The sequence below is a fragment of the Varanus komodoensis genome, unplaced genomic scaffold (genome assembly GCF_004798865.1).
Source record: "Varanus komodoensis strain SLA01 unplaced genomic scaffold, ASM479886v1 scaffold1, whole genome shotgun sequence".
Classification (NCBI taxonomy): domain Eukaryota; kingdom Metazoa; phylum Chordata; class Lepidosauria; order Squamata; family Varanidae; genus Varanus; species Varanus komodoensis.
The window spans coordinates 120,805,921-120,817,452 of record NW_025335268.1 but is presented as its reverse complement, the minus strand read 5'-3'; the positions used below and the strand labels follow the sequence as shown (position 1 = coordinate 120,817,452).

Here is an 11,532-nt window from a genome sequence, read left to right as displayed (position 1 = left end):
TCAAGACACACGCCCCCCTTCCCTCCTGCTCGCCCGGTTCTGTTGCCATCTGCTTCCAGTCTGTGCTTGGCCAGGCAGGCCTGTTTCCTTCCCGCATAGATGCACTTGTTGCCCTGCAGTGGTGCTCAGGTGGGTTGAGAAGACTTCCTCTGCTTCCTCCGTGTCCTCTGGAACAGCTTGGTGGCCGCCTGTCCCAGCAGCTGAGCTCGGAGACCTTCACATCAGCCAAAGGGCAGAACGGAGCTGTTGTAGGCTAGGAAGAAAGAGACCACCAGCCCCAGCCCCCCGCCCCTGGCCTGCAACTGCTTGCCAAGAAGAAAGGGGTTATTGAGAGTACCTCTGGTCCACCTAACCTGATCTATGATCAGCTCAGTGTGTGTATCATCCTACCGTGGGCGCAAATCGGGGAACAAGCCACCCTCCAAAACATGCCTGAAGGAAGAGATGGGCAAAGGGGAAGAGTCGGACAAGATTACCATCAATGTCGGGGGCACCAGGCATGAGACTTACAAGAGCACTTTGCGCACCTTGCCTGGGACACGGCTGGCCTGGCTCGCTGACCCCGATGCCCAGAGCGATTTTGACTTCGACAGGCAAAGCAATGAGTTCTTCTTTGACCGACACCCAGGCATCTTCTCCTACGTGCTGAACTACTACCGCACGGGCAAGCTGCACTGCCCCGCAGATATCTGTGGACCCCTCTTTGAAGAGGAGCTTACTTACTGGGGCATTGATGAGACTGATGTAGAGCCCTGCTGCTGGATGGCTTATCGGCAGCACCGGGATGCTGAGGAAGCCTTGGATATCTTTGAGAGCCCGGAGCCTGGGAGCGGGGCTGCTGGAGAGGAGACTGAAGTGGAAGGGGCCGGGGACTTGACCCTTCAGCGTCTAGGCATGGACGACAGGCCTGCTGGAGCTCTGGGGGCTGCTGGAGGAGGAGGAGCAGGGGGAGGTTGCTGCCGCAACTGGCAGCCCAAGATGTGGGCACTCTTTGAGGATCCCTATTCATCCAGGGCAGCCCGGGTGAGTTAGTGGTGCGCTTTTGTTGGGTGTGGGTATTGTGGGGGCCCAGGCTTCTTGAGACGCTTCCTACATCCTCGCCAGACCAGTTGGTTTATCCCTTTTTTGTTACAACATGTTACACCTTTTTATGCTTCTCTTTCTCTTGAGACAGCAGTCATTTAGCCTTTCTCATCCTTTTGTCCTCCAAATGTGTGTGACTACAATTCTCAGCATCTGGCTGGAAGATGCTGGGAGTTGTAGTCCCAACACAACTGGAGGGCACCTGGTTGGAGAGGACTGTCGCTGCTTTGCCTTTCACCCACTCCTAGATGCTGCTGAATGGAGTTGTTCACCTCAACTTGCTATTCTTCACTGCTTACCTCTTCTCTTGTTCCTGCCATCCATCTAAGCCTTTCTCCTTACTTTTGACAGTGGACGGAGGTGATGGGGATAGCTCAGTCCTCCTTTTCAGTGTGTGCAGGTGTTTCTTTGTTTTGTACAGACAGTCATTTGGATCCCTAGATATGATCAGCACCCTCCTTCCAGTCAAATGCAAGACCAGTGCCCAGGGGACTTGCAAGAAGGGCTCTCCTGGACTCTGAACTTACAAATGCACCATTGCATATGTTTTACATGTTTTTCTTCCATCTTTTACCCATTACTGTATATTCAAGACTTGATAAGAGTTTTAGAGAGCCTAACAAGAGTTAGTTAGTGTTCCCCTTCCCCTTGTTTATTAATCTATACGCATGGGAGAAGCATTTAGTGTTCTTGATTTGCCACTGGTATACAGCATCATGGCACACACCAGGTACGGGTAGTAGCAGGATCTACAGATAGTTTTTTGTGTGATTTCTGGTAGATCGCCAAGGGATTCTGACTCTTAGTTCATTTCAACACGAGGAACATGTGAAGGTTATTTCCTCCTAAATTAGGCTGTTGAAATGACAGGTTTGGATTAAGCAAAAGTGGGCCATTATGTGAAAGGACAGTGAACTATGTTCAGTTCTGGCACTGAAAAGAAATTCCTAGGCTCAGAATGTGGTCTGGTTAACCCCGTTCTTTAATTCCAAGGGTATGTCTTTCACAGCTGGTCCTAGTGGGTCAGTAGATCTTGGGGTTATAATAAAAAGCAAAGCAGATCCACAGCCTCAAACCTGCCCTTTTGCAGGACAGCAGAAGACCGTTTCCAATGCTGCACTCCTGGGGAATTTAGCCTTGCCCTACTTTTTATTTATTTATTTCCACTGGCCTCTCTGATTCAGATGAATCAAACATCAGCTTTCACTTTGGTTAAGGCAGCTGTGGAGTTTGCCCATGGTTTTTCTCATTGCAATAGCAAAGTGTTTTTAATCTTTAGAAGGAGATTTTGGCAGGCATATCAGTGATACCTTCCACTCTTGCCTCTTTGCAGGTTTTTTAGGACAAGAAACACATCTTGATGGAACTCTGCATGCTACTTGCCGTAGGAATTAAAAACCCTCCCTTTTTAGAAAACTTTTTCATGCCTGCTAATGGAGTCACCTGCTTCATTTCCATTCAAACCATACAACTTGAGTCACCCCACTCATTTTTTCTTTTATATGTAGATAATTCACAAGCCATGCTTTCTGGCTTTTATTCTTAAGAAACAGCAATTCACCTGGTTCCTTAGTCATATCAAATACATAAATGTTGCCCTACTCGCTAGCATATGTGAGATAGAGAACTAAATCACTCGTGCTTGCAATAGGGATGCAAAAGCACTGTTGGCATTTGGAGGTGTAAACATTAAGTTTGGCTTGGCTTATGGTAGAGTGCACATCAAAATGAATGTGCTGCCTGCAGAGAAGGGAGGGGAGGGAAGGGAGCAGTGGAATTCACTATATGCTACATGTTTTCTTCCAGCCAAATAGAAACTTTAGGCAGCCAATTTTTTAAATGACACATTCCAGAGATGGAATTGCAAACCCTTTCTGTGTCTCAGAGGCCTTAGATTTCCAAAGCTGCTCTCAGTTTATGAAAGGGTCTAAAATAGACTTGCTGAAACAGCCTCCAGGGATTTTCCCACACTGCACTTGCCTGTCTCTCATCTTCTCTTAGCAATGCTTTCTTTGGCCATTGATCTCAATCATGCTTGGTGACATAACAATTATCATATTTGGGAAACTAAAAGAAACCCTGTCCTGATGATAATTGTAAATACCTAGTGACTAGTAACTTTCCTCATCTTGCAAACCTTCTAAAAAGGAAATAGCCTCAGTTCCAGCCTCTGAAGTTCAGGCCCTGCTTGTTCTTAAAGGTTTCAGCCTTCTGGTGACATTTCATTTCTTTCTTTCTGTTTTTATACTGCCCAATAGTTGAAGCTGTCTGGGTGGTACTTGTTATTTTTCCCCAGTTGGTAGAATGCCAGGCTAAGTGGTTCTGTGTCACTGTCAGATAGAGAATCCAGCAGAAAATGTAGTTACCCCATCTCAGTGACCTCAACACAGAACCCTACCATCTAAATTAAAGCAGACATGATACATAGAAGGCTCTGACTAGCATCGTTTAGCTGATTAAACCTGACTTCATGGTCCTCTGCCAGTACAGTTGACAGCCGACAGGAGTTGTATGTGAAGGTTTGGTACTTCTCCGTCTCCAGATCTCTCACTGCTGTGATAAGGATCCTCATGTGGTATAAAAAGGGTGTAAGGCAATGGATTTCAAACTCTAGAGAAGTTCAGCGAGCTTATCTCACTTTGTACCAGGTAAGTATCCAGTGTGCTTGTTTCTGACATCACATAGTAAAGCTGAGAAGGGTGTTTGAAGAGTTCATCAAATATGAATGGTTTGTCTTGAAAAATGCCCTTGTGCTTTGATTAGTATAGAAGTAACTCTTTTCCTTGATGCCCTGTTGATAAGAGGGGAAGAAGTCTGGATGTATTATAGGTGAAACCCCCTGACCTGCTCCAATGTTCCCAAAAAAGATGTTGGATTTTTGAGACTTCTTGGGATAGGACTTACTGAAGACTATCATAGATTCCTACTTCTGCACCATTATTTGAAAATAAATTGTAGTGAATTTAAATAATATTCTTACCTATTGTAGGTTGGTATATGAAGTTTTGGCTGAGTTTATCAGGCCAATAGTATTTTCTAAATATTTATATATTTGTCCTGAATAAGGATGCATAGAGAAAGGATCCTATGTTGGTCAGTTTCTCTACCTCAGTGATTTTGCCTTGTAATTGTGTGAAAACTTGTTCTGTATTTATATGAAAATGTGGAGAGCAGACAATAGCCCTTAATGGCTTTCTAATTAGCCATGATATATGTCACTTGCAAGACAGATTGCCTGAGTTTTACATTCAAAGGAGTTAGGATAAATGGTGGGTTTCAGTCCACTGAAATCAGGTCCTATTTATTGGTAACCTTCTCCTAAAAAGTGGCTATGGTGGCCTCTGCAAAGGCTAACAAGTTGTATGCTTGCTAAGCTTGGGAAGCAAAGCAAAGTATTTCTGCTCTCTCGTTGCATGATGAATCTAGCCCTTCTATGCTCTGGCCATCTCTCCAGGCAGGTCTCCTCTATGCATTGCTTACCTCTCATCTCTTGTGTGTGCACACACACATTGCAGAAGCCCTTCCTGTGCCACAAAGTGGGGAGAGCCTGGTGCAGTGACAGCCAGTGCTTCTGTGCAAATGCTTTGGCTAGATTTGGCAGGAACCCCGTAGTGGCATTGGGTGTAGGAGAGTGGATAGACTTCAGAAGGCTCCATTTTTATACCTGTGTGGGAGCTCGTATTTCCAGAACTCTAACTAGGAATAGAAATACAATGACAGCATAGGTTTCTTCTGAAATCACACTAAATCAAGTTAGAAGTCCCTGAAAGGCCCCACTGGCTCCACATGAAATGCAGAAAAAGCTGCATGAATGGCACTGGCTGCAGCAAGCGGCTGACTTGAAAGTAACCGGAGGGACTGGTGCTTTATGCCGGAAGAAGCCCTGTGCTCATGCAGAGATGAACAAAGAAATGCCATGCCAGAGACTCCCACAAACAGCTGTAATCATGAACATGAAACATGACAGCACTCAGCTTAACAGGGGGGAGCAGAGTTTAAAAGCCCAGAATGAAAGAAGACCACTTTCTGCCAGCCACAGGCACCACCCAGAGAGCTTTGGCTGTTGGGCAGTATAGAAATTAAATAAATACATAAATATTGATTTTGCTCCCTGCACAGCCGTTCACTCACAGACAGTACAAAGGGTGAAGCAAGCTGTATTACGCACACAGGCAAGCAGAAATTCATACCAAGGTTTGCCATCAGCTAGTAAGTGGACTGACAGTACCAAGAGAATAAGCATCTCTTGCAGAACAGGTGAAAATAAGTATGATGTTGTAGTTATTCAAACAGTGCCCACTATTTAGAATTTGTGGGAGATCAACAGCTCCAGTGAAATTCCCTTCCAAGGAACATATTTTTGGCCCCTTCAGTACAGGCTTTTAAATGAATCTTTGAAAATGTGCTGGGTTGATTTTAGCTGAGATCCTGGGCTGAATGTTTAACTATTGAATGACCTTCAGTGCTGGCAGTTTTAAATGGTTTAAAATAGTTTTATTGTACTGTTCTACCAGCTTACACATTGTTTTAAATAGTATATTTGTATGTGATTGGATTCTCCTGGAAAAGCAAAGTGCTGTTTTATGTCTATTTTTAAATGTGTGCCACCTTTTGAGAGCTTCACTATAAAAAGCGGTACTGGAAGATTTAAAATAAATACAATAAATGAAAGGGATTGTGGCCAAAGACTCGACCAACTGTTCCATTTCTTTGTGTCATGAGGACCTTGTGAGATCTGAGCTCTAGTTCTCACTCAGCCATGAAGTTCACTGGCCAACTTTAGGCCAGACTCTCACTCTTAGCCTAACAGATGTCACAGGATTGCCGTGAGGATAGAATGGAGACAAAAAGGACATGTCAACTGTTCTGGGTTTCTTCTGAGAGTAAAAAAAGGAAGTCTCTAAATATAGCAATAAATTCAAATAATAACGATCGGGGGCTCATGCATCTTCTCTTGTAATCAATTTATGATTTGACTTGTCATCAGTGATGAACCAGCATCATTACTAGATTTTGATTGGAGGAAGCACTTGTGTTGAAACATGCTATGGAAGCTTGCACAGTTTGCAACAGTGTTGTTTCACCAGCTCAGTGGTCCTGTTTAGGTGGGCTGATTTTTCAAATAAAGCATTTAGTGGTTCCGAGAAAATTGGTATGTGTGTGTGTGTGTACACTTGTGCTTATTCCACGTTTGTCCCAGTTATTCAGTTTCTAAAACGTAATATATTTTTACAGCTTCAGCCAAAATCAAGATTTTTTTCTTTTGTACATACAATGGAAAAATCATCTAAGCCATCTAACAGTGAATAAAAACCAAATATTTATTTAAACATTGGATCTTAAAATTTTAATTCTGACTTCATTTGTTAATTTTGTTTTCATTATCCATGCAACCCTATGCATCTTTGCTCATTAGTAAGTCTCTTTATATTCAATGGGAGTTACTTTTAGGTACATGTGCAGTCTCAATGTTACTTGAGAGTAAAGTCCCATTGAACTTGGTTGAGTTTACTTTTGAGTAGACATACATCAGATTGCTTTGTTCACTGTTCTGCATGTCCACTCAAAAGCAATCCCCAGTGCTTTTAATGGGGTTTCTTCCAGGGTGTATGAACTACCAAGTAGAAAGCATAATTCAGAGATAGACAGAAAGTAAATTTCCAGTTGCTTTGGACTTCAGCTCCCAGCATTCTTATGACCATTGGCTATATTGGCAGGAGGCTTTTGGGAGATGCAGTCCAAAATATCTTCATATCTAGCTTCTCCACACATCTTGTTTAAAGAAATTATTTTCTTGCAGATTGAAACAGTCAGAACCTTGTATCCAACTGTTTATGAACCAAAGTAGAGAAATAGCCATTTTACGGTCATATGAGTGTAATCTTTGCCTTTGTTGGCAAACTAATGTGCAGCGAAAATAATAACATGAATGAGGCTTAAGTACAAGCAAACACAAGCAGTCCCAGTTGGGCAATTGAGTTCTTCCTGTTTATTGTTAGTGTCAGTGGAAGGTGTTACACTGATCTTTGGGATATGAGAGTCGTTCTGAGAGCCCTGGGTTAATGAACGGGATGTTACAACCTAAAATACATAAACAAATATAAAAGAAACCAGAACTGCCAGTTCGTCACTGCAGATTTCATAGTCTGAATCTGAAAAATATGTAATAAAAAGAGAAGCAAATTTTGGCTGACTAATTCAGTGCTGGATACAAGCTGAATTTAAGATTGTGATTGTTAATGGTAACAGGGAACAATGAGCTACCCTTCCAGGCTGGCACAGTGCAAAAGGTAGAACAGTCTGCCTGCAGCCTGCAAATTTTGTGCTGTGATCATTCACTGCAGCTACGACCTCCTCCCATCCCTTTATTTGGTTCGGTAGAATCACCCAGATTGCCGTTTAATGAACATTTTCTTGGAAGTAAATCTCTGCGAGTTCAGTGACTCTTACTTTTAATTAAAGTTGTATATGAACCAGCAGTGTGCCTTAATTGCAATAGTTGGCCAGAAGCTTGGAATAGAAAATTAGGACCCATTGATGGAGTGTAATAACTGTTCAGGGAGGCTTTTCTGTTGTGCACTAATGGGGCACTGTGGGCCATTCATTTTAAAGCTTGTTGTATCTCCTGTTAGATGTTTTTGTGGTCCAGTGGCCTGTTCATTTTAACCAATGAGCTTATTTTCCACTTCTCCTCCAGGTGATTGCTTTTGCTTCCCTATTTTTCATTCTGGTGTCAATCACAACATTTTGTCTGGAGACGCATGAAGCCTTCATCATAGATGTTAATGTGACTGAGACGCTGGTGGTGGGCAACACAACGGAAATCCTTGTGATGCAAAAGATGGAGACAGAACCCATCCTCACCTACATTGAGGGAGTGTGTGTGCTGTGGTTCACACTGGAATTTCTAGTGCGCATTGTTTGTTGCCCAGATAAATTGGTCTTCATTAAGAACCTTCTTAACATCATTGACTTTGTAGCCATCTTGCCGTTCTATCTGGAGGTGGGACTCAGTGGTCTGTCATCCAAAGCAGCACGGGATGTGCTGGGTTTCTTGAGGGTAGTCCGTTTTGTCCGGATCCTCCGGATCTTCAAGTTGACCCGCCATTTTGTTGGACTTCGGGTGCTGGGCCATACACTCCGGGCCAGTACCAATGAGTTCCTCCTCCTTATAATCTTCCTGGCTCTTGGAGTTTTGATCTTTGCTACTATGATCTACTATGCGGAAAGGATTGGAGCCAAGTCATCTGATCCGAGTGGTAGTGATCACACCCATTTTAAGAATATTCCCATTGGATTCTGGTGGGCGGTGGTGACCATGACCACACTAGGCTATGGAGATATGTACCCCAAAACCTGGTCAGGCATGCTGGTGGGAGCACTTTGTGCTCTAGCAGGGGTCCTTACCATTGCCATGCCTGTCCCAGTCATCGTCAACAACTTTGGAATGTATTACTCATTGGCCATGGCTAAGCAGAAGCTCCCAAAGAAGAAGAAGAAGCACATACCCCGTCCAGTGCCACTTGAATCTCCAACATACTGCAAATCAGAGAACAATTCACCCTGCAACAGCATTCAGAGTTATAACAGCCCCCTGGCCGCGGCAACAGCAGTGGGGGTGTTGGAGAGAAAAAGATCAGGTAAGATGATGATCCCAGGTTCAGCCAAAGGCAGAAAAAGCAACATGGGTGGTAGGAACTGTGTTGCAGCTGCACACCTTGAAGAGGCACAAAGAAAGAGTCTGAGTTGTTTATCCCAGTGTTGGATCACCAGTGTTGGCCTAATGCTGGATTAATAGTAAAAATGGCTGGATTCAACCCAAGTGCACCGACACATCCTTATCAAAACATGCCCTTTTATGTTTATTGATCATAAATCTTCTGACTTGGTCCATTTGGAAGCACAGTCTCAATCTAGTGATTAGGAACTGAGCCAAAGATGCTAGTTTGATGTAAATAACAAATAGCTTTATTCAGTGAGAGCTTCTGTGTCACTGCAAGGTCAGAATTAGAGCAAGTGTTTGGCTTGTGGTGTAGGAGGGGTACAGAAAAGCCACTTCCAAGCAAGGCTTTTATCATTTCAGAGGTGCCATCTTCCATTTGTAGCTCTCCCATATTTTCCCAGTGCTTCTGCAATTTTTTTCTTACCAGAAATTATCTTTAAGGAGGAAAAGGCAGAATAGCTGCACAATGCCTTTCGACAAGGAATGCTAGGGGCCCTCTGTCCAAAAGCGCCCCATGGTTTGTTCAGTGGCCTCTGTAGCAGTGTCCTCCTTACACTAAGCTATTGGTCACTGATAGCCAACAGAGATTCCCTGACCCACTGAAGAGACCCTCTAGGCTGATTTGCCGCAACTACTCACTGTCTTTGCTCTCAGGGGGGTAGCTCGCCCCTCAGAAAGAATGGCTTGCCAACTACTTTCTACCTTTTTGATATAACTTCCAAAGAGTGTATTTTTCATTTCCCTAATAAGGAGATACATGGTTCTGTCTTCACTAGGCCTCTCGCTTGATGAATGAAATCTTATGGTGCAATCCTATGCATTAGTGCCACTGTGCTCCAAGGGAATACTGCCAGGTAGGATTGCAGCCTTAACTGATGAATTACATAATCAAAGGAGCAATCCTTTGGTCCCTGGACAGTGTCTGAGGGGCCATAGGATATTTCACTCCCAATTCTCAACTCCCAGAACTGAGAATCGAAGCTTTGATCCCCTCCTCTATCCCTTTGCAATCACATGTTGGCTGCCTCTCTAAGGTTGGGAACACAACTTTGAAGAAGGAAAGGGGACATTTTGGTGGGAGGGGAGGGGACTTGGAAGCTAGGAGCTGAGCTGTCTTAATGCCTCTGCAGCCTCCTTCCCTCCTCTTCTGATGCATCTACCTAGGTGGGCAAAAAAACCAGTCTATAAAAATTCAGGGTACATGAACAGACAGGTGTAGTTTGCCTCTGCCACTCATTCTGCCCTGCAGAGGATGAATGTAAGCCTCTGAGTTTGGGGGCTTCTGCCCATTATCAAAGAATTGTGCCATAAGAGAAGTATCCAAGCATGTTTTCATGGAAACAAGCCCTACAACTCTCAGCATTCCCCAGCTGGGATATTTAGGTCCTTTTTTAACCTGACATCATAGGATTGTATCTTAAATATGTATATAAACAAAGTTGTTCTGAAGGAGAAACTTCCTACTATGCCTTTTGTTTTTAGATGCATACATGTGATTCAGGGTGCATCACCTGAGAAGATGAAACCTGAGAAAGTGGAATGCCTCTTCTACTCCTTTTATTTATTGTATTTATATTGTTGTTTGAAGTAGGGGGGAAATGGAACTGGGATGGCTAGGCTAGATACAATTATGTCCCGTTGGAAAGAAGTGGGATAGCTATAGGTTTACTTGAGAAAATGTGGGATGGCATCCCACCCGGCTCTGAGAACTGATTCACACAATGCTTTTCTTCTGTAATGGAACTCAGAAGGCCATCTATGCAATTTTTTGTTCAGTTTCCTGTCCAGGTACTGATCAGATCCAGAGCTAATTTGCTTTAGCACAGTTCTAGCATGATGTGCCCTTGAGTCATGCCTTCACCTGCCACCTTGGGGTTTTCCTAAATACAAGGCACTGTTTTAAATCAGGTGACTGATTGACCGAACACCAAACAGCCACAGTCCCTGCAGCTGAAGCTTTGGTGCAGCTTCCCCTTGCCTGAGGCATTACACTAAAGGCAGTCTTATATATGTTTGGAAAAGGTGGGAGTTGTAGGACCATTTTGTCTAAACATGAATAAGAATGCACCCAAAGAGTAAAACAAAATGCTTTTTTTCGAACCCCATGTTAGGATTCTTCTCCTCTTTGTTTAAACTTTTAGTAGCTGTGCGAGATTCCCAACTCCCAGCATTGGGACACAGGATTAAGCTATCCCAGCATGAGCTTTTGACTGCTGAAAGTAACCTCCCTTCCCATGAAGCTGCTATTTCTGCTATTAGTAGCTGTGGAGGAAAAGAGAATTGTTGAAGGGGTTAACCCTTCCCCAATGCTCCAGTTACTGACTCTCCGTACAAGTGCTGCTAGTTTCAAACAGAGGAAGAGAATCCCAAAATGGGATTCAAAGGTGACTTAAGCATTATGTGTGGTTTGATCCTAACAGTGCAAGAGACGATGTATAGAGCTTTGGGCATGCATTTCCTGTAACATGTGGTCAGCCTCCCTGCTTTCTAATGCTGCATTTAAGTCAGCCTTCCTCAACCTTATGCCTTCCAGACACATTTGGACTGCAACACCCAGAATTCCCAGTCAATGGCCCTACTGGATGGGAATTTTGGGAGTTGCAGTCCAAATGCCTTTGAAGGCCATTAGGTTGGGGAAGGCTGATTTAAGGGACATGTTTTGCCCGAATGATAGGCTGCCTTCGTGAGCATAGATTAATCACTTGACCTTTTCTGCTGCAGGCAGT

General features: G+C 43.8%; 1 protein-coding gene across 1 annotated transcript in view; it reads left to right on the top strand.

The window, feature by feature from the left end:
- Positions 1 to 360: 360 nt before the first annotated feature.
- KCNC4 (potassium voltage-gated channel subfamily C member 4) overlaps positions 361 to 11,532 on the top strand; it is a 28,660-nt gene continuing 17,488 nt past the window's right edge. Inside the window, exons 1-2 of the mRNA XM_044450922.1 lie at positions 361 to 1,023; positions 7,781 to 8,723. Coding sequence (XP_044306857.1) covers positions 361 to 1,023; positions 7,781 to 8,723 — 1,606 coding nt within the window. The remainder of the gene's footprint in view (positions 1,024 to 7,780; positions 8,724 to 11,532) is intronic.